This window comes from Penicillium canariense, assembly GCF_028826845.1.
Source record: "Penicillium canariense strain IBT 26290 chromosome Unknown utg000002l_segment0_segment0, whole genome shotgun sequence".
Lineage (NCBI taxonomy): Eukaryota > Fungi > Ascomycota > Eurotiomycetes > Eurotiales > Aspergillaceae > Penicillium > Penicillium canariense.
The window spans coordinates 90,432-110,686 of NW_026622729.1; the positions used below are offsets into that span (position 1 = coordinate 90,432).

Genomic DNA, 20,255 nt, shown 5'->3' on the forward strand with positions numbered 1-20,255 from the left:
CACCCACGGGGTTGCCGGAATATCACGCATTGGCGAAAGAGAAGCACAGAAGCGAATGCCAGAAAAGAACAGGTTTTAACCACCACGTATCATCCAGGTGACGGCCACCGCCCAGCCGGTCACGAAGATGAAGGTCAGGACCCCGGCACCGGCGCGGTCACCGGTGGTGACATTATTCAGCGTCGGGACACTGTTGTCAGAGGTGTTGGTGCCAGCACTCGGGTTACTCTTCGAGGTACCGCCGGTGTCCGCGCTGTAAGGCGCCTGGTTCTTGAAGGGGACCAGGTTGGCATTGAGCACTCCGAGCACCGCCATCTGCTGTTCTAGGCCGTTGGTGTTGTCGTTCGCTTGCGTGTACCACTGGATGCCGCAAAGGGTGCCGTCGGTGCCTCCCGTGCACGTCTTGATGGCGGCCTGCGCCGAAGTCTTCAGCTTGGGCATGATCTCGGCGCTGGATCCGGGCACGATGGTGGTGAGGAAGGCCAACCAGCTGGAGAAGTAGGCTTTGAAGGTGATCTGATTCCGGTCGCACTTCGTGACCGGTTCGCAAGTGATCTCCACCAGGACGTTGCCGTCGGCGTTGTTGTAGCCCGCGGTGGGGTAGAACTGGTTGGAAGAGCCCACCAGCCCGTCGATGCCCTCTTTCCACTTCTCGGCCGTTCCATTGGTCTAGATCCGGTTCCAATTAGTATCAGTTCCTGTCGCAGGAGGTCCATGGTAGGAGAACATACGTAGTTATACATGTAACCGGCCCCGCTGATGTAGGTTCCGTAGTTGTAGGTCCACTGCCAGTCCCCGTGATCGGTACATTGGGTTTCGCAGGTGGTGGAATCCGCGATGTTCCAGTTCTTCTGTTTGAGGAGCGGCGTGGTGGCACTCCAGTCCCAGATACGCTCGGCCCACTCCGCGTAGGTGGCGTTGCGTGTGTACAGGGCGAGGCGGGCGGCCAGCTGGAACAGACCGCCATTGGAGATGGCGTTCTTGGTGGTATAGCCACTCTGGTAGGGCCAAATCTGCCAGCGCATGCCACCATGGCAGCTGCTGGTGTCCCAGCGGGGGACCTGGGTGTTGAAAACACCTTGGGCGAGGGAGACCCAGGACGGCTGGTTGTTGAGCTCGGGGAAGTTCAACTCGGCCGCGGTAATCGCGGCCAGACCCCAGAAGACCTGATCGTCATTGCCCAGGTATTGACTATAGTTCGATGGGAAAAAGTTGTCGTCTCCTTTCTGCCAATACATGCCCTCCTGGATGGCAGCGTTGAATTGGGAGTCGCCGGTCAAGAACCAGTACTGGATGAGGATCATGAACATCGAACCACCTTCCCACCACGTACCATCGAACTTGCCGGGGATGTCCTTAGAGTCACGGTCATTGTAGTAATTGACCATGTCCATGGCGACGGTTTTGGCGGCGGATGTGAGGGAACCTAGAAAAGCGCATGCTTGGTGAGTGATGACCGGGGCGATGCCACTGGAGGAGCACGGGTAGGGTACGGCTGCCGAGGAGAGGACTGACTTTGATCGTCCACATTGAGGACGATGGCGGCGAGGGCGCCAGGGACGGCGAGTGAGCCGCCCAAAAGGGCGGCCAGCCAGTGGGAGAAAAACATGGAGGGTTTCAAACGAGCGGAAGGGTGTGCGGCATCGAAACGAGGGCGATGGCGAGTGGGAGAGAGCGCGAACGGGTAGTAGGAGGAGCAGGGGGGGGTCGCGACCTTTGGGGGCGAAAGTAGTGGACAGGGACCGGGAGAATCCTCACAGTGGAGGCTGGAGGTTGGAGGGTGGAGGGGGTGGGGGAGGAACGGGAACAAAGTCTCGAGCCGGGATGTTGTGAAGAGGGAGCGAGGGAGAGCACAGAGGAGGCAAGGAAAAGAGGAGCGAGCGGACGAGACGCAGTTGCAGGTGAGAGTCGCAGTGGCTGTTCTGGATGGTGGGTGGGCCTGACTAGTCTGGCGCTCGTCACTGCAGCCACTCGTCTGGGCTGGAATCGAACTACGGAGGACACTCCGGAAGACGGAGTCTACGACATGCGCATCCTAATTCCCTCCTCCCGTCGACGGACCGTCCCTCTACATCGCGAGCCATCATCATGATCTCGCTCTACAGTTGCTCTCTTTTCAGGGGGGCTGCTGAGCGACCCTAAAAATAAACCCGATGACGGGGAGACTTTGGCCGTGCCTGGCGGCAGATGGCGGAACCGCGGAACCTACAGCTCGCCAATGAGACATACCTTGGCATCCCTCGAGTCTCAGAAGAAGCAGGCTCACGGCCATGATCAGACGACGAGCTGATGGCATTGTCTGATATTCTTCCCCCGTGTCGATCGTCGAAATTTCACGAGAACAAAGACTGCCCGCATTCCTCGGATCGGCCACACAGCCACTGACGGGCCCCTCGCCGATCCCCATGCGACCGCCAGTGCCGTTGGCCAGCGTGCCCGCGCCCAGGCGTCTCATTTGTGCGGCTAGGCCTCCGTCCACCGAGGAACCCGGAAGAACGAGCACTGCATAGACCGTACAGCGTACGGAGTAGTATATTCGGCTGCCTGGACCAAAACACGCGCTGACGAGAGCTTCTCGGGGGCGGATCCCGCAGGGTCCGCCAGGGTCTGAGAGGGTCCAGGGGTGCTGACTAAGAAGCCAGACGAGTCTGTGGAGGCCTGAGAGGCCAGGCAGAAGCCCGACCGGAAGGAGTGTCCCAAGCGAGAGCAGTAAACGGGGGACGGGTCTTCAAACAGGACAAACACTTGAGGAATGTGTGAAGAAGGGAACAGCTGATCGGACTAACCTAATGGGGCCTGTTTGCATGAGAGCTCTCTACATAATAGCGGACACCCCCTCCATAGTTTCTTCTTCACTTATGTTGTTTCGTTGAATGCACCTGGTTTCTTTTCCAGCTTGGCTCCTTCGTAACAACTGTCTCCTATGGTCATTGGCCCGCTACTGTGAGGCCCTCTGTACTAGGTTTGCGACAGGCTGGTACCATGACATATGCCCTTCAAGAATGTTATGTCCACCAGGTGACCTCATCAGCGCCCTCTACATGATTCCGTTCACTTGCACATGAGTTGAACTGTGGAGGACTATTGCCTGGAGTGCTTTTTGTTAAGACTGTTAACCAGAACTCTCATGCCCTTGTCAAGTCCTACTTCCTCGCCTCAACTTGATTTCGTCTCTTTACAGAACATATGAGGAGATTCATCACCTTTTTTGACTTGCTGATCGTGACGCAAACGACAGAATAATCAGAACAACTCTCAAGCTTTCTGGACACTCCCCATCTACCTTCTCGCGCCACGGCCTCTCACAATATGGCGCGAGCTCTCAACAATCAACCGGTACTTGCCTTGGGTCCACTACCTCGAGCGCACGTGGAAGGATCGTCCTCACTTGGTTGTCTGGGTCTTTCACGTAGTATGTTGGGTGTTAAAGTGGCACGATATGCTATGCTTAGTGATGGACGATCCTTCCACGTGCGCTCGAGGTAGTGGACCCAAGGCAAGTACCGGTTGATTGTTGAGAGCTCGCCCCATGTCGTGCCGCTCTAACACCCAACATACGACATGCAAGACCCAGAGAACCAGGTGACGGACGACCTAACGAGTCCGACAATTCAACTACTGCGTGGTAGTGGCTACTCACAGATAAATGCTTTTATGTTGGATCAAGTTGGCCGAATGGAAGAGACTTTAGCTGTTCTGAGGTAGTAAAATGGAGTGGAGAGAGGTTCTCGGCGTGTACATTTTCCTCTATCGGGGGATTTTAAGCACGCTACGCTTACCTGGAGCTTGAAGAGCCGGATAAAAGTTTATTTGAATAAACAGAGAGTGCACACTACCGGAATCAAACCGGTGCTATCTTGATTGCTATGCGGATGTCCTTATGCGGATGTCCGTATACAAGTCAAGCGCCTTAACACTTCCAAAAGGGTACTCGATTAGGTACTCTTAACAAATCTGATATCAAAGGTAAACTGCAAAGAATATTCTAAATAAATATATCCTTCAAACGCAACAGTGTAAGCACATTTGTACCTTTTTCCAGGCAGTCACGTAGCTTCTGGATCCTTGTGACCGCTGTCTTCAAAGCTTTCGTAAAGAGGGCATTCCTATGTTGGAGGTTCGTCCTAAAATCCCCTACGAACTGGTTCACCGCGTCCTCTAGTCTCTTATTAGCCGAGTTCTACTCCACCACGTTCCTCAACCCGTATACACATATGTAGTCTACCTAGACAGGGTCAGCGGGTACATGGCGGGAAGACTCCGTGAGGCAGCCTGATGCGTAAGGTAGAATACTCCTAGGATCACTTCCCTTGGGATATGAGGCATTTTCCCCTAAGGGGGAGGCAGCATGATTCGAGATATGATAGATATACTGTCGACTCCCTGTCGTTTAGACACCCCTACAGGGTGCCTCTTCATACAAGCCAGATACTCTGATATATGTGAATGGCGAAGACAGCCATGGGGATGCATCGAGCTCTGGCATTTGGCACTATAAAGAATAGCAGCTTTATCTTTTTTAATTGAAGTAGGACGAGAACCATGCAGTATACTGTCCAGTCATTCTAGAGAGTTCCTGGTTACCGGTTGGTTGCCATCTTTACACAGACTAATAGGTACTCGGTACGTAGATGGCAGTGGCTTGAGGAATGTGTCTATGGCACGTGGTGTATTGAATGTTTTGGAGAATGCCTCAAAAGTCGAGGAGGGGTTAGTGTGGTTTTTTAACGTGGAAAAAAGATACAGTGATTCATCGCCATCGCATCAATCATATCACATTCGCTCCCGTCGGCGAGGAGCAGCCCGGATGATGTTGTCCACACGGAGAAGCAGCTGGAGGTCCCTGTTAGTGAAAGTCCGGGGCTGTAAGGAGCAAGGAGCGGGAGGTGTTAAACCTCCCAAAAGAATACATACCTCAGCGGCTTCCGAGGCCGACGAAACCACCGCCTTCTTCAACTTGTAGGCCTCCACCACCCCAAGCTCGCGCATGTCGGCAATGCCACCCCCGGGGGTCAGCAGGTCCAGACCAGAGCTGTTCATGCCGTTGTTGATGGCCTGACGCAGACGCGTGACCAGGTCGCTCGAGTCCAGACCGGCGTTGTCGGCGAGGATGGTCGGCAGCTGCTTTAGCGCGTGCGCAAACGAGTCCACTGCGAGCTGCTTCTTGCCGGTCGTGTTCTGAGCAGCCTGTTCCACGGCCTTAGCCATCACCATCTCGGCACAGCCACCGCCCAGGGTGATGCGCGGGTCCTTGACGGTTTGCGATAGAACCGCTAGTGCATCGTGGAGCGAACGCTCGGCTTCATCGAGGAGCTGCTCGGTGGCACCGCGCAGCACAATGGTGCAGGCCTGGCCAGCCGCCACTCCCGAGAACTTGATCAGGGTGTCCTCACCGATGATAACCTCCTCAATCAGGTCACATGAACCAAGCTTCACCTGGTCGGGGTGATCGAACGTCGAGGCAATCTCACCACCAGTCACCAGAGCCAGGCGCTCAATGCCGTCGAAGTCGGCGTGCTCGATGGACATGATACCGGCCTCGGTGAAAAGCTGCTCGGGCCAGTTGTAGATCAGTTGACGGTTGACGAAGCAGTTGATCCCGTGCGACTTGATACGCTCCACCTTGGCCCGCATCTTCTCTCGCTCGGCCTTCTCCAAGTCCGCGAGCTTGCCCGTCGACTCGACCTTGACCCGGGCGCCGAAAATCTTGACCTTATCTGTGTCCATGGCGGTGTTGGCCACGAGAATCTTCGCATTCTCCAATCGCTTGGGCTGATTGACACCGATCTTCTTGTCCAGGATGAAGCCCTCGTCCAGATACGAGTCGCTCAGCTTGCCACCGGCCTTTTTGATGATCTGGATGTGGCTCAGATCGGTCGAACCCTTGAGGCGCAGGACGGCCTCGCATGCAAGCAGGGCAAATTGGTCTCGGTCTTGTGCCAGCACCTTCGAGCTGAGAGTTGTGCGGGCGATGGAGTGCAGGTCCTTGCGGAAGGCCTCGGGGTCCTTGCTTCGATCGACTGCGATGTTCTCGAGAGCGGCGAGAGCGGCACGGCTAGCTATCCGGTAGCCCTCGATGATGGTCTGAGGATGAATTTTGGAGTTCACCAGCTTCTCTGCCTCCCGCAATAGCTCGGCGGCCAGCACGGTGACGGATGTGGTGCCGTCCCCAACCTCATCGTCCTGAACCTTGGAGATGTTGACCAGCACCTTCGCCGCGGCGTTGTCCAAGGCAATCGACTTCAAGATGGTAGCACCGTCGTTCGTCACGAGAATCTCTCCGGTCGAGCTGTGTTGTCGCCGCGTCAGTATATCTCGCCTTCCCCCCACCAGAAGAATCAGGAATCTCCTCCACATACGCAGACTGTAGAATCTTATCCATTCCCTTCGGACCCAAGGTGCTCTTCACAAGGTCGCCAACCGCGATGGCGCCAACAAAGGCCGACAGACGGGCATTCTCACCCTTCTCCTCAGTGACATCGTCGGCAAAGATCTGTGTGGGATTGGCAAACGACGCCTGCGGGGTGAACGGTTAACTCATAGTTACAGCAAAGCTGCAGAATATAGTTCAGACATACCATGATGACCAGCTAAGAGCGAACAGTCGAACTAGTGATCAAAGGTATCGAATGCTGGAAGATGCAACTTCGTCAACAGTGGGGGGGTCACGCAAGGAAAGGAGAAAAGTTGGGTGGTCCGAGCTTCTGCCCGAGTGGCCGCCCACCGCCCGCAATGAGACCCCCCAAGCTCTTCTCCTTGGACATCCCCGAATCGCGCTTTCGTGCTTTGTTCTCTCTACACAGTACGGCTGTGATCATGGCGAGTTCCGAAGAGGCCAACGCGCCTCCTGCTATCAAGCGTTCCCATTCCGAGGTCGACACGGGCGACAATGGTGAGTGCAACCCACGCCAGAACTCCGCAAGTCTTCAAAGCCGCAGCCTACTCATAGCGCACGTTCTTGAATAGGCGATGATTCCTCCTCGGACGATGACTTTGGTCCCGCCCTACCCTCCGAAGTGGCGCCAAAGAAGAAACGACGAAAGTTGCCCTTCGAGAAGGTGTACGTCACGGCACTGCCGGCCTCGCCGCGGTACTCCAAGTCGCTGATGCACAAGGACCAATTATCATTTGTGACGGTCACCCCATTCACAGACTTTGTCATCACCAGCTCGGTCGATGGAGTGGTCAAGTTCTGGAAGAAGATGGCAGACGGAATCGAGTTCGTGAAGGAGTTTCGTGCCCACCCAGGCGAGATCCGTAGCGTCAATGTCAGCGCAGACGGCCGCAGCTTTGCGACGGCGGGTGTGGATAAGACAGTCAAGATCTTTGATGTCATTACGTTCGGTATGCTGGAATGCTAACTCCCGCTTTTGAAGATTTCTGCTGACCGCATCACAGATCTCCTGGCGATGTACACCCTAGAATTTGTACCCCGCTGTGTATGCTGGGTGCACCGACGAGGAGCGTCTCTACCGCTCCTGGCTGTGACCGATGAGTCTAGCAACACCTTCCAGGTCTTCGATGGACGGGGAGAGAACTCGCAACCCTTGCACACGGTGAAATCGGTCCACCGCACCCCGGTTGTATCAATGGCGTTCAACAATGCATTTGATTGCGTCATCTCGGCCGATGAGTCGGGCATGATCGAGTATTGGCGAGCGGGAGATGGATCCTTTGAGAAACCGGATAATGTCTTCGAGCTCAAATCATCGACCAACTTGTTTGCTTTCAAGAAGGCCAAATCCACCCCTACTGCGATCACAATTTCTCCCTCGGGCGAGCACTTTGCTACGGTTTCATTCCCTGACCGTCAAGTGCGCGTGTTCGAATTTGCGACAGGCAAACTCTACCGTACATATGACGAGTCTATCACAACCATTACCGAGATGCAGCAGGCGGGCACCGCGCCATACCCGTTGGAAGAGCTCGAATTCGGGCGCCGACTAGCCGTCGAACGAGAATTGGACGGGGAAGCAACCCGAAGCAAAGTCAATGTCGCCTTCGATGAGTCCGGCCACTTTTTGCTCTACGGGTCTTTGTACGGTATCAAGTGTATCAATACGTACACCAATCGCGTCGTACGGGTGTATGGGCGCGACGAGCCCTTCCGCGCCCTGCATCTGGCTCTATACCAGGGCCAACCGCAGCGCAAAGGCGTGGTGACCGTTTCCATGGCCGCTAGCAGTAATCCTCTTCTGCAGGAGGCCGAGGAACGTGATGCAATGCTTCTCAGCACGGGGTTCGCCAAGGTCCGCTTCTACCTGTTCACCAACGAAACCGAGATCTCGAAGGGTCGCCGCGATGTGCAGAATGAGAAGCCTACCCAGGCGGGCGGATCGGAGACGCGCGCCACCAAGCCGAGCGAGAGCGGCACCGCCGCGGTCCTGCACACCACCATGGGGGACATCCATCTGCGCCTCTTCCCCACCGCCGCCCCCCGCACCGTGGAGAACTTTGTCACCCATGCCCGCCAGGGGTACTACAATAATACCATCTTCCATCGCGTGATCCGCAAATTCATGATTCAAGGCGGTGATCCACAGGGGGACGGGACCGGTGGCGAGTCCATCTGGGGCGGGGAGTTCGCGGATGAGTTCTCGAGTCTCCGGCACGATAAGCCGTATACGCTCTCAATGGCCAATGCAGGACCCAACACGAATGGAAGTCAGTTCTTCATTACCACTGAGAAGACCCCTTGGCTCGATAATAAGCACACGGTGTTCGGCCGGGCCGTCCAAGGTCTGGACGTGGTGCATAAGATCGAAAATGTCAAGACCTACAAGGAAAAGCCGGAGGTCGATGTGAAGATTGTGAGCATCACCATCTCGTGAAAGGCGGGTGGGGGACCATGTATACTAGCATCTATTGTCTTCATTACGAGATAACGAGTACCGAAACCTCAACGTGGCGGAGAACGTCACACATAAAATGTATTACAAAGTCTCACCGACAATCCCCATGACCAACCAGACCAAGCCGTGTCCTGGAGGTACCCCGATACCGATCGGACGTACCTTCATCCCCCAGCGACCCGGAGCCGGGCACCGAAAGAGACCGTTTTACTGGGAGGCACAGCCGGGGGGGGCCGTAGGGGGAGGAAGGCTCGGGGGATATGCCACCACCAACGCCGAAAGATGCACATGGGACAAGGGAGAAAGCAAAGGCCAATAGCCGCGTTCCCTGAACCGGAGAAAGGCTGGCGCCGGGATAGATTATTTGGCTCCCGGGGCGCCACGAACAGAGAGACCCGATACATCCATGACCATTGACAAAAGAGAAATGATCCCGCTTAAAGATCCCCGGGATCAGAACCAACTACAACCTATTGGCGCGAGATCTGTCGAATCTCCACATCCGCTGCCGACTGCGTCGGCTTCTGCAGCCGCGTGCGACTGCCTGGTGGCAAAGCTGGGTTCCCCTGGAGGGCGACTTCCGTGCGGGAGCTGCTGGCGAGCGACTGCGACTGGCCGGGGACGGCGGGCGATGCCCAGGCAGCGGACGGGGGGCTCAGAACCCCTGAATTGGAGTTGCGACGGAGTACGCCGGAGCTGCTGCCCATGGCACTGCCGCCATGGTACAGGCCGGGCCGTTTGGCGTCGTAGCGACGCTTGAGCCAGACACCCCCGGCGGCGAGGGCGCTAAAGCCGATCGCGAGGACAATGAGCATGATCACCCATTGGTAGTGGGCGCTCCACCTGTAGACGAGAGGTTGGGGGGTTAGTTGGGGGGTTCCGCTTGGGGGGGGGGGGGGGGGGGGGGATGCGGGGAATGTCTGAGATCCTGCGGAGACATCCGAGAGGAGACATACCAAGACTTCTTCTCGTCCGTGGTCGATGAGTTGGTGGTGCTCTTGCCGGCAGTGACCGCGGCCGTCGCCGTGCTCGTCGATGTAGTGCTGCTGCTACTGCTGGTGGTGGTGGTGGATGCACCGGTGTCTGTGCCACCGGAGTTGCAATAGTTGTTGTACCATGTGGAGAGGAGGGACTGGTCCGCGGACGCGGTGCAGGAGGTGCAAAGGCTGCCGGAGGACTTGAGGGAGGTGAGGAGTGCCGACTGGCAGAAACAGGAGACCCAGCTGGACGCGGCGCCCGACATGCAGCTATCCTGGGCCTGGGTGAGAAGCGTGCAAGACAGGCCACACTGGGGGAACGAGGAGGAGGCCGCGGTGGGGATGATGCTGCTGGCGCTGACAGTCGCGCAAAGCCAGAGGAGCAGCAGGACTAGCCAGCGGCCGTGCTGGGCGGGGGTGCCCATCATGGCGAAGGAGCGGACGGGTCTGGAGCAGCAGGATGGCAAGGAAAGAAGGGGGGGGGGGAGGGTGAATCCCTGCGCCGAGGAAACGAGTGCGATTGAGCGAAGGACTGGGACAGGAAGACGGTCAGGGTAGGCAGTCCATATTGGAACGAAGGGGGAAAAAGGAAAACGATGAGGTGAAATCCAGGGCGCGACACTAAGACAAATCGTGCGTCAAGACACTAACTCCTAAACGAAACAATAGCAGGGACCAGGGTCTGGGCCGCACGCAGCCCACCCAGGGTCCAGTGGGCCTGCATTCGGCGGGTCCGAGATCAAGTCGCCGTCCGCTTGCGTCGGTCTGACACCGTGATAGTTCGCGAACAAACGGACAAACAGCTCCATAGTTCCATAGCTCCATGGCGGGGTCGGTCGGGGTTGACCGCGGGGGAAACAGCCACGGACGGGGCCGGCGTATAACTAGTTACGGAGGCAGGAGCAGAGCACTAGAATCATAGACTATCACTGTCATAATCACCATCATAATCACCATCACCCTCCGGTCATACAATCAACGCACTCCCAGGCATTCCTCCCGACACGTTCTCGGAACTATACTTCTACTCTACTTTCGGCCCACCGTGATCGGCGCGACCGTTGCAGCCGGGGAATCGGGAATGGAGAGGCGTCCGGATCGTTCCTCCTCACGATCGGTGACTGATGGATGCTCATGAGTCTCATGATGGGCGAGGGCTACGAATGGCGCCGCGACGAGGACAGCGTCTCCTCGGCTCAGCGTGTCCGCTGGGACCGGCTCTGGCCGCAGTCTCGCAGCATCCCAATCCCAGAACAGGATGCCTCTGCATGCCACTGCATTCCACGTCGAAGCATCGGGGTCCCTGGGCCGATCCTGAACAGCCCGGACCAGCCGTCCCCTCTGCCAGAGACATGCCGAGCTCAGCGAGCAGGGGGAAGATGTGAATATCCTCCGGAGGTTGCAGAGGATGCGGGACTGCGGTCGCTCTCATCTCCATCTGAAACACGGCCAGAGGCCCGGGAGAGATGGTTTGGATATTGGACATCGGAGGTGAATGCGGGCAGTCACCTTGACGGGGGACTTGCCTGAACGGAGGACTTGCCTGAACGGAGGACTTGCCTGGACGGAGTACTGGGGTCGACTCATTTGCGGGTGGTTAGTTGGAAATGGGAGGTTCGTCGTCCCGCTCCGCCATCCGGCGCGGGCGGGCGGAAGGAGGGGACCGCAACCAGCCCTCGTCCACCTTCCACCACCCCACCGAGATGGCCACCACAACACCGCCCCCGCCACCTCCACCTCCACCTCCACCTCAACCTCAACCTCAACCTCGCATGGCCTCGCCCTTCCTCGCCCTCTTCCGCTCGCTGGGCAACTCCCGCTGGGCCCTCACCCGCACCCTCCGCAGTGACAACCCGTTCGACCTGAACGGTGAACTGCGGGGCACCGCCACCTTCACCGCGTTACCGAGTACGGCCGACCGCGACTGGCTGTACAGCGAAGAGGGCGACATCCCCACGACGGTCAGTGGCGGGGCCGCGCAGGCGGGCCTGCGCTGGACGAAGAAATATATCTGGCGCGATGATGACGCGGGGCGCATCAGTGTGTGGTTTGTCAAGGTGGCTCCCGGGCCCGAGGAGGCAGACTACCTCTTCCACAACTTCGAGTTCGCAGAGGCCGCGAGCAGACGGGAGGGACAAGGGGAGGGGAAGGAGGAGGAGGGGGGAGGAATTGATCACTCCCCCGACGCCTCCGACGACAACGTCCGATGCGGAGAGCACCGTTCTCACCGCTCGTGGAAACCACCTCTGCATCAACGACATGTACCGCACCGCCTACGCCTTTCGCATTCGGCCGGAGACAGGGGAGGTGCTGAGCTGGGCCAGTCGGCATGTCGTCCGGGGTCCGAAGAAGGACCAGGAGATTATCAATCGCTACGACCGGGGGCAATGAACAAAAAGGCGGGGGGAGAGACTCGGTGTGATGCTGTCGGTATAACTTCCCGGGAGCCAGCCAGTCCGCGGGCCGCTCTCTCTGGGAGCGGGCTGGTTCTTTTCCGTTCCTACCCTTTTGTTTGCGTCAACCTCTTGCAATTCAGCCTATTCTACTCGTATTCGGATTTCAATCGCGTCTCAGCCCATCGAATTCCACTCATCATATAGATCCGCTCCATCAGGAAGTACACATTCACAGGGTATATATGAAGTCGGGTCTTTTATCCCCCAGCAACTCAATCTGGCCCGGGTCCAATCCCGCAATCCACTGGTCACGATCACCGCGCCGGCGCTTGCGGTTCTCCCGGCGCAGCAGGACATACTGCACAACCGAGCCACCAAACAGGAACAGCACCAGGTAGGCCAGCACGACGCCGTGGCCCGGATAGTAGCGGGGCTTGTCATTTGCGCGGTAGATGTTGGAGGAGACAATCCCATTGAGGTTGCCCCAGCCGATGATAAAGCCAAGGGAGACTCCACGCTTATAGACGCCTGCGGAGAAAGATCAAGGCATATTAGTGGCTGCATTGCTGTGGGACTGGGAGAGAACGCGGTACCTTCGGTATTGTTACTGGACCAGGAGATGGTGTTTGCAATGGCTGGGTAGATACCCATGGCGCCTAGGAAGGTGCCTGCGTAACGGGCGCCCGGGGACTCGCATCCCAACAGCATGGCGAAGCCAACCATGCCGAGAAGAGACACACCAATGTTGCAGAGTCCACGCTGACGCGTCCGGTCTGCAATGAAGCCGATGGTGATGGTGAGGATGGCCGCCGCCGCGTACGGTGGTACACTGAGGAGCTGCGCGCGGATGGCGCTGTAGCCTGTCGGGAGAATGGGTTAGTATGGCACCACTCAGCCTCGGCCGCTTGCTGGCAAGAATTCACCCTAGACACCTGTCAGTTTGCGCCGCTTCCCTCTTCATGTTGGCTCGCCCCCCGCCTCACTCACTAGTTCATTGATAATCGTCGGCACAAACAGCGAAAACGCATACAGCGATCCATCCGCTCCCATGTAGATGATAGCCCCCGTGTAAGTCTTCCAGTCCGTGAGACTGGCCCAGAAATAGGACATCTTGAACTCCTCGTGCTCCGCACTGGACTGCTGGTCGGCCGCGAGCCGACGCAACACTCGCGCGCGGTCCTCCGGCGACAAGAACTTGGCCTGGTCGGGGAAATCATGGACACACCAGAAGGAGATCACGCCAATCACAATCGTCGCCAGCCCCTCCAAAATGAAAATCCAGGACCAGCCAGGCTTGCCGCCGATGCCATCCATTTTCGCAATGGCAGCCGCTAGTAGGCCACCGAAAGACCCGGCCAGTGCGGCGGCGGAGAAGAAAATGGCCATGCGCACGCCGAACTCGGAGCGCTTGTACCAGCACGAGAGGAAGTAGCCGACGCCGGGGAAAAGACCAGCCTCAGCCAGGCCAAGGAACCAGCGAGCGGCCATGAGACCGGAGTAGTTTTTGACGACGCCCATGCAGGTCATACAGATCCCCTATACAACAAGTACCGCGTGTGAGCGATCTCATCATCATAAACCACTCGGTAGAAAGATCATCCGTACCCACGCGACCATAATACATGGAATAAAGATACTCGGCCGGAGCCGCTTGAGCAAGACATTGGTCACGGGCTCAAAGACGGAGTACGAAACGAAGAAGATCGTCAGGGTGGCATTGTACTGATCGGCGGTCATGCCGAGATCCGTCGCGAGGCCGTCGATTTTAGCATTGCCAATATTCGTCCTTTTGGAGGAAAGGGGAGATGATGGCCCGTTAGTTATTGTTTTCGTAATCCATCATTTCCAAATCCAGCTGCACTCACCGATCCAGGAAGGAGACGAGATAAAGCAGACTCAGCCAGGGCACGAGTCGCAGGTCGAGTTTCCAGAGGAGCTGGCGGTCCTACGGGGCACATAAGATGCGGTTTAGCAGCTGCAGCGATGGAGAAGACGGTGGGGCTGGAGCGAGAGCTGGGGAGGGGATGCACACGGAGTTGCAGGGGTGCTGCTCCTGCGTGGGTGTGTGTGGGTTGGGGGTGCATACAATTCGGGCCCTTTCTTCATCACTCAGCCCAGCATCCGGATCCTCAAAGTTGGTCAGTTTCTCTGGCATCGCAGAGCCGAGGTCCTTCTCGTGATCCGAGGCGTTGTCGACGCCGGGTTTCTCGTCTATTGCGGTAGCCATAGTTGATGCTGGGAGGCGGCACTTGCAGGCGCAGACGCAGACAGGAATGGGAGGTTTCACTCTCAATCATAGAGAAGCGAAAGGGGTAGCCGTTGCAACACACGCAAGCAGATAAAAGAAAACCACGCGAGTCATAGCCGGTCGGAAGACGCAGAGCGGGGTTCAAGACCATCAAGCGAGCTTATAAATGCAGTTGTTGGTGCAGGGACACCGAGCTGTATCCGGCCAATAATGGAAGGCAATTTCTTCGAACTGGGAACTGGAGGACAGGGGTCGAAGGGGGGAGGGGCATATTCCCACCTCCCCGGGGCTCGAGTCTGGAGGATCAGCATAGCGGCGCGCGCGATACGGGTATGATCAGCGTGGAGAGGAGCGCAGTCTGTTGCATGGCTGGTTATTGGGCTGCGGCCCACTTGCTGTTGGGTGAGTTGGAGTCGACAGAGTGGCTTTGTATAGTTGGGGTAACCGGAGATGAGAATTGGTGAGAATGCGACGGTGTGTCGAGACACGTCTGGAGGGCCGAGAGAGCAGATGGGGAGAAGTCCGGAGTAGAAGAGTTACACTGGGTAAGCCACAAGCCAGCGAAGGGCAGGTCGGGCCCGGCTCGACGGGGCCCCCGCGCGGCGCCGTGCACCCCCCGCGGAACGGGGGAGGGCGGGGAAGGACTCGGCCGAGGAAGAGGCCGAGGTGGACCTGTTCAACTTTCTTTGTTACAAAGTACTGAATAATTCACGAACCCTCTCTCCTCATTGACTATCAGATGCTAATCAAAAAGACAAGATCCGTGCTCTCCTCATATGCTCCACTCCGATTTGGCGATTGGTATGCGCAAAGCCCTCATACCCGACCAGATCAGACCAGCGAGCATGGATCCGGGGCAGTCTTCACAAACGCACCTCTCAGCCGCTCGTCGTTCACCAGCATCGTGCAAGCCACTCCCGCCATCTTCACCGAGTGAAACCGAATGGTGACCTCGCCGTCAGGGTCCCGTTCCCCGAAGCACTCCACGTAATTCCGGAGCCGAGACGTGGCTAGCACTCGATGGATGCCCTTCTTCAAATTTCCCGACCGACGAGATGAAACCACAAGGCAACGAGTCCGGCCAAGCTTGTTGATCTGAGTCTCCATGTCCCCAGTCATGAGGTACGTGGGGGTCGGGACCGGCTGCACCTGCGCAGCACTGGCGCCAACATAGAAGCCATCCCGGCCAACGCGACGGAGGAAGTTCAGCGCTCCCTTTTGATGATTGAAGGTGATCAATGCGGTCGGGCATCCGGTAATGGTCCAGGTATTCAGCAGCGAGGCCGAGAAGATCGGACCCCCCCGAATTTGCGGCAGGATCTGGGTGAGCGTGCACGCATGCGGGAGGTTGCCAATCACCACCGTCCGGAACACGTTATCATGGGACGCGGCCGGCACATATCGCAATCCCCATTGGAAAAACGAGTTGTCCTGAACGCCACTGAAGAAGGTTTTGTTGTGTGTTCCGTATTGCGCGGCGATGATTTCCTCTTGCTGATTTGCAAAGATGCTGGAGTCTTGAATGGCCCACTTCAACCACCCCATTCTCGGGTTCCCTTTCTTTGGGATGGGTTCGGTCTTCTTCGGAAGCCTTTCTCCACGCTCACAAAGAGCTATGGCAGGAACCACATGGTGATCAGACACGGAGGGCTGAACCAGGAGTGAACTGACATGGCGCGAATCCACGGCATGGCCAGCGCCCGCAGCTTCATTGAGGCCCACCCCGAGATCAATGGGCGAGCCCTATCAATCAGTTAGTACCGCTGGTTCACCGGGGGAGATGCAGATCAATGTTTCCACCTACATCGCGAATAATGGGCTCGTCGAAAGCTGAAGGTTTTGAGAAGGAGTTGTTGTGACTAAAGCGAAGAATCAGACAAGACAGATCCTCTCGCCCAATGGGCCTTTCAATGTTATTGCGTATCAAGCCGAGGCCTGAACAACAACATCGACATCGACAGATGTAAAAGTTGCAATTTGGTGACCCAGGGACATGCTCGTGGACGTACCTGAGAGGTTGAAGTGGCGGAAATTCGAAGTTATCACTCGACTGATCCAAAAGGCTGGACGTATCCGGAGGGCGGGCTTTGAGAGAATGCCGTGGTTCATTCATGACGACGGGTGGCTCCTGTTCTGGTCGATCTGAGCCTGGGGAGAGAAGGGACAAGGTAGGGATGGGAGGGATGAAAGAGGCAGAAGAGATGGAAGCGAGAGACAGCACGAGGAAGATGAGCAAGACAGCCAGCAAGGCAAACAAGCCCAGCAGGAACGTGCTCGGACTCGGGGACAACAGAGAAGGAGTGGAGAGTGCGACGGAAGCTGCGAGGCTGCACATTATGTGGCAGCAGCGTCGGCTACAGGGGGATGCTATCAGCTATTGTGTTTCTCGCTTCGGTCTGGACTAGAAGCCTTAGGCAACGAATGAGCTGTGAGTGGACGGTGGAGGTGGTATCAAATGGTATCAGAGGTAAGAGAGAATCAAGAAGATCGGTAGAAGCGTGCTATCACCACTAGAAGATATACAGAGGAATCTGCCAGCGGCATGATATACATAGACAACCAAGGAGGCCGCCAGCCAATTCTGCAAGAGCAAAAGTGCCGCTCACAATGCAGCGTTCGGGTGGCATAACCACTCGGGTTCACCCGAGGAATTCTCCTCCAGCTAGGGCAACCCACGGCAGGTTGTCATCCCAGCAATGTTGCATCAATTGGCGGGCGTTTTGGATCTAGATGACTGTGTTAAGTCGGGGCTCTAGGGAGCAAACAAGAGTTAGGTGGGAGAACATACCTGTTTCATGCCTGACTTCTCTAGCACAAAAAAGCGGTTGAGGAGTTTCACTCGCTGGGAAGGATCGCGCGATTCGCATCCAGCGGTAAACAATGGGAACAACGAACAAACCTCGGTCGAAGCACCCAGCCGCATGCGTTCCAAAGCGCCGATAAGCTTGCGAAGGGCATCCTGAACAGGAAAGGAATCAGGTGAAGACCCGAGCACACGCCTATGAAGATGGAGTAAACCAGCACAGCGGAACGCCTCTTCGGTGGCCATCATGTCATCCGCCTCGACACCCAGATGATGATCAGGATCGGCATGGGCTCTCTCGCTCAGTTCGTCGAGGTCACCTAGCACCGCCCGAGCCTCCATTACCATGTCCGCCGAAGGGTGCCAGCCCCGCTGGAAGTTCCCCATGTCGTCAAAGCGTTCATTGTCGCACTGCTGAACGAGCTGGGCAAGGCGGAGGAGAAAGAACCCGGTGCGGGTGCTGAATCCGGTGAAACAATCAACACAATATTCGTCATGACTTTGAGGATGGCAGCAAGCCGCCAGAACCGAATGGTACAGCATCAATGGCGGGCCAGCCTGGCGGCAAGAAAGGGCACCCATGGTGTCAATGTAGCCCAACCACCGGGCAAAGAAAGCCCCAATCCGATTGCCGGGCTGCGCAATGCGGTCACTACGAGCAATAAACAAATCTCGAGCGAGCTTCAGATGGCTCTGCCAGGGGATCGGGACCTCGAAAGTTCCAGGGCACACAATCTTCAACGAGAGAAGCAGAATCGCCGTAGCCAAATGGCTGTCGGTGATTTCCTCTTTGGACGCTTCCAAGGCCACCCGCAGAGTTGGGAAGACGTCACTAACCCAATGCGCAATACGATTGGCCGGCTCTGTGTGTCCAAGATAGCGTGCACGATGGCTCGCTGAGTACGCCAACAGCAAGTTCAGCAAGTTTGGATCAGAGATAGCCACTGGACAATCAGCATGCGAAAACACAAGACACTCGAAATCAAGGGTTGGACGAACTTACTCGATGGGAGGACGGACATGAACGGGTTGTTGTCGCAGTCATGTGGAACCAGCATTTTCGACGTGTGGTTGAGGAAGTGATGAAAATACAACAAATTAATCGGGTTCTTGAGTAACGCCGGAGGAAGCGGGGAGAGATATCGAGGAATATTAATTGGAACCGGAGACGCATAATACCCAGTGAAGTCGGGCTTCTGCGTATCAGAGGGGCTTTGGAAAGAAGTAGGTGATGGAAATTCATCTTTTCGACCCCATGAACCGATTGAATCAAGAGCAGAATTAATCTCAATGGCGGCATGGTCATTATTTAGGGCAAGATCACAATCTGGACGTCCGCAGTCCAAGCCATAATTATCGGTCACGCTAGTGAGATAGGCCTGCCATTTGCTTTGAGCTGCATGGGGTTCATTCCCAGACCGTTCACTTTCTCTCGCATCGGTAGACCGTACTTCAGAATGGTGGAAAGCATGAAGTGACTCTGTCCGCGGCGCATGAGTCGATACAGGCGTGGGCCTGTCATGTCCCGCAGATGAAGACGCATGGGATCCAAGCAGCAAGCCCGGGGTCCCACTATGGCCTGACAAATCACAAGAGTTGCGATCCTGCCTCGCAGCGCCATTGACCGAGAATTCTAATCCCCGGCCATCATGCGGCAACGGACTGCCAGTAGACATCTGGGCATCGTTCTGATTTGGATGAGGCGATGCATCAGACACGTGGCCGGCCATATCCACCGAGTTGCGGAGGAAAGATACTGGCTGCGATACCGAGCTTGAATGGAACGCAAACGCAGAAAGAGATCGAAGACCCACTCCCTGATCTGCTGCAGGGGAAAATGAGCCAGGGAAATTCTGGCCAAAGGAATACTGTGACACGGATCCGGACGAAGCCGGGGTCAAAGGAGAATGCTCCGCCCATGTCGTGGCGAAGTGCACTTCTCCTTGAGACGGGGAAGTCACATTTTCCGAGTTTATCTGAGGCTTTGGAGACTCAAAGACCCCCAAGGTGGCAGGGCTGCTGGGTGATATTGCCCTAGGAGATCCGAGATCATCACATCGAAAATTGATAAACCCATCCGCAGGGGCGTTGCTCCCTGGAGGCATCGATGTGGGTATTTGGATCGAACTAACAGCACTTGTCGGCATGGTATCAGCAAACCCAATCACTGTGCCACCATATCCACTGGACATGGAGTTAGGAGAATCAACTGAAGACCGCTTGGTTCGGCCAGCCCAGTTCAGACGGACGCTGTAGTCACACGTCTCTCCTTGCCGTTGGCAATTGAGACAGGAGGGTTTTTCCTCCCCACTGCAATATCACTTTTAGCGGGATCACGATGACGAGTCAGCTATGCGAGCTTACCATTTTACTTTGCGAGCCTTGCATGGCCTTTGGAACCATTAGTCTATGTGACACAAAACTTCGTTTCCGTCGGCAACCAACTCACCAACAACCTTTTCGACTCCTGCGCTTGGGCTCTGGCGCGCCAGGTCGGCGAGGGCGAGGCATTGCACCCTCGGAGCCGCTCCTACTGATGACCAGACCCCGTGGATAGCAGGGACGGGAAGAACCAAGCAGAATGTGAGGCTCAAAAAAAGCCACAGGGTTCAATGTTCAGTGTAGTAGCCATACAGGACACGCACGTCACACTGCCAGCTCGCTCGGGGCTTTTCACGGGGCACGCAGGCTGCAATTGGTTCGCTTTCTGCGTTTGCAACTGTGTTGACCCCAAGTGGCGACGAAACGATAATCGACCAGACACCCACGCCTAGTAGACAAGCACATCGAGGTGTGGGAGGGAGATGTGCCCGAGAAAAATCAGGGTCCCGCTGCGACGGCAGCAATGACAGATGCTTTTCACCTTATCTGGAGGGGAGAATGCAGGGAACCGAAAGGCCAAGGACGATCCGGGATGATCTCGCGTGGACGACTCTAGGGATGGAAAATCCGGGGAAGCGGGAAGGCCCACTTGCTTCA

The 20,255-nt window shown here is 56.6% G+C and overlaps 9 protein-coding genes across 9 annotated transcripts; 3 read left to right on the plus strand and 6 right to left on the minus strand.

The window, feature by feature from the left end:
* Positions 1–75: 75 nt before the first annotated feature.
* N7482_003206 (glycoside hydrolase family 76 protein) lies at positions 76–1,609 on the minus strand (the record flags this gene model as incomplete). Its single annotated transcript, XM_056685331.1, has 3 exons — positions 76–669; positions 732–1,426; positions 1,516–1,609. The coding sequence occupies 3 exons, from the start codon at positions 1,607–1,609 to the stop codon at positions 76–78; spliced, it is 1,383 nt and encodes a 460-aa protein (XP_056544073.1).
* Positions 1,610–4,773: 3,164 nt separating this feature from the next.
* N7482_003207 (chaperonin-containing T-complex subunit CCT2) lies at positions 4,774–6,581 on the minus strand (the record flags this gene model as incomplete). The annotated part of the gene is made up of 4 exons (XM_056685332.1): positions 4,774–4,833; positions 4,915–6,289; positions 6,360–6,517; positions 6,579–6,581. 4 exons carry the CDS (start codon positions 6,579–6,581, stop codon positions 4,774–4,776), a joined length of 1,596 nt encoding a protein of 531 aa, XP_056544074.1.
* A 235-nt stretch (positions 6,582–6,816) lies between these two features.
* Positions 6,817–8,831, plus strand: N7482_003208 (WD40 repeat domain-containing peptidylprolyl isomerase; the record flags this gene model as incomplete). Its single annotated transcript, XM_056685333.1, has 3 exons — positions 6,817–6,892; positions 6,967–7,344; positions 7,399–8,831. The coding sequence occupies 3 exons, from the start codon at positions 6,817–6,819 to the stop codon at positions 8,829–8,831; spliced, it is 1,887 nt and encodes a 628-aa protein (XP_056544075.1).
* A 491-nt stretch (positions 8,832–9,322) lies between these two features.
* Positions 9,323–10,257, minus strand: N7482_003209 (uncharacterized protein; the record flags this gene model as incomplete). Its single annotated transcript, XM_056685334.1, has 2 exons — positions 9,323–9,695; positions 9,809–10,257. The coding sequence occupies 2 exons, from the start codon at positions 10,255–10,257 to the stop codon at positions 9,323–9,325; spliced, it is 822 nt and encodes a 273-aa protein (XP_056544076.1).
* Positions 10,258–10,975: 718 nt separating this feature from the next.
* N7482_003210 (uncharacterized protein) lies at positions 10,976–11,359 on the plus strand (the record flags this gene model as incomplete). The annotated part of the gene is made up of 1 exon (XM_056685335.1): positions 10,976–11,359. One exon carries the CDS (start codon positions 10,976–10,978, stop codon positions 11,357–11,359), a length of 384 nt encoding a protein of 127 aa, XP_056544077.1.
* Positions 11,360–11,436: 77 nt separating this feature from the next.
* On the plus strand, positions 11,437–12,429 carry N7482_003211 (uncharacterized protein; the record flags this gene model as incomplete). The annotated part of the gene is made up of 1 exon (XM_056685336.1): positions 11,437–12,429. The coding sequence occupies one exon, from the start codon at positions 11,437–11,439 to the stop codon at positions 12,427–12,429; it is 993 nt and encodes a 330-aa protein (XP_056544078.1).
* Positions 12,430–12,454: 25 nt separating this feature from the next.
* Positions 12,455–14,452, minus strand: N7482_003212 (allantoate permease family MFS transporter; the record flags this gene model as incomplete). Its single annotated transcript, XM_056685337.1, has 6 exons — positions 12,455–12,753; positions 12,819–13,085; positions 13,209–13,761; positions 13,831–14,011; positions 14,091–14,170; positions 14,312–14,452. 6 exons carry the CDS (start codon positions 14,450–14,452, stop codon positions 12,455–12,457), a joined length of 1,521 nt encoding a protein of 506 aa, XP_056544079.1.
* An 852-nt stretch (positions 14,453–15,304) lies between these two features.
* On the minus strand, positions 15,305–16,586 carry N7482_003213 (uncharacterized protein; the record flags this gene model as incomplete). The annotated part of the gene is made up of 3 exons (XM_056685338.1): positions 15,305–16,216; positions 16,278–16,332; positions 16,483–16,586. The coding sequence occupies 3 exons, from the start codon at positions 16,584–16,586 to the stop codon at positions 15,305–15,307; spliced, it is 1,071 nt and encodes a 356-aa protein (XP_056544080.1).
* Positions 16,587–17,112: 526 nt separating this feature from the next.
* Positions 17,113–19,864, minus strand: N7482_003214 (fungal specific transcription factor domain-containing protein; the record flags this gene model as incomplete). Its single annotated transcript, XM_056685339.1, has 5 exons — positions 17,113–17,199; positions 17,262–18,220; positions 18,280–19,460; positions 19,526–19,626; positions 19,700–19,864. Coding segments are annotated over 5 exons (2,493 nt in total), but the record flags the coding sequence as incomplete, so codon positions are not given.
* Positions 19,865–20,255: the final 391 nt, after the last annotated feature.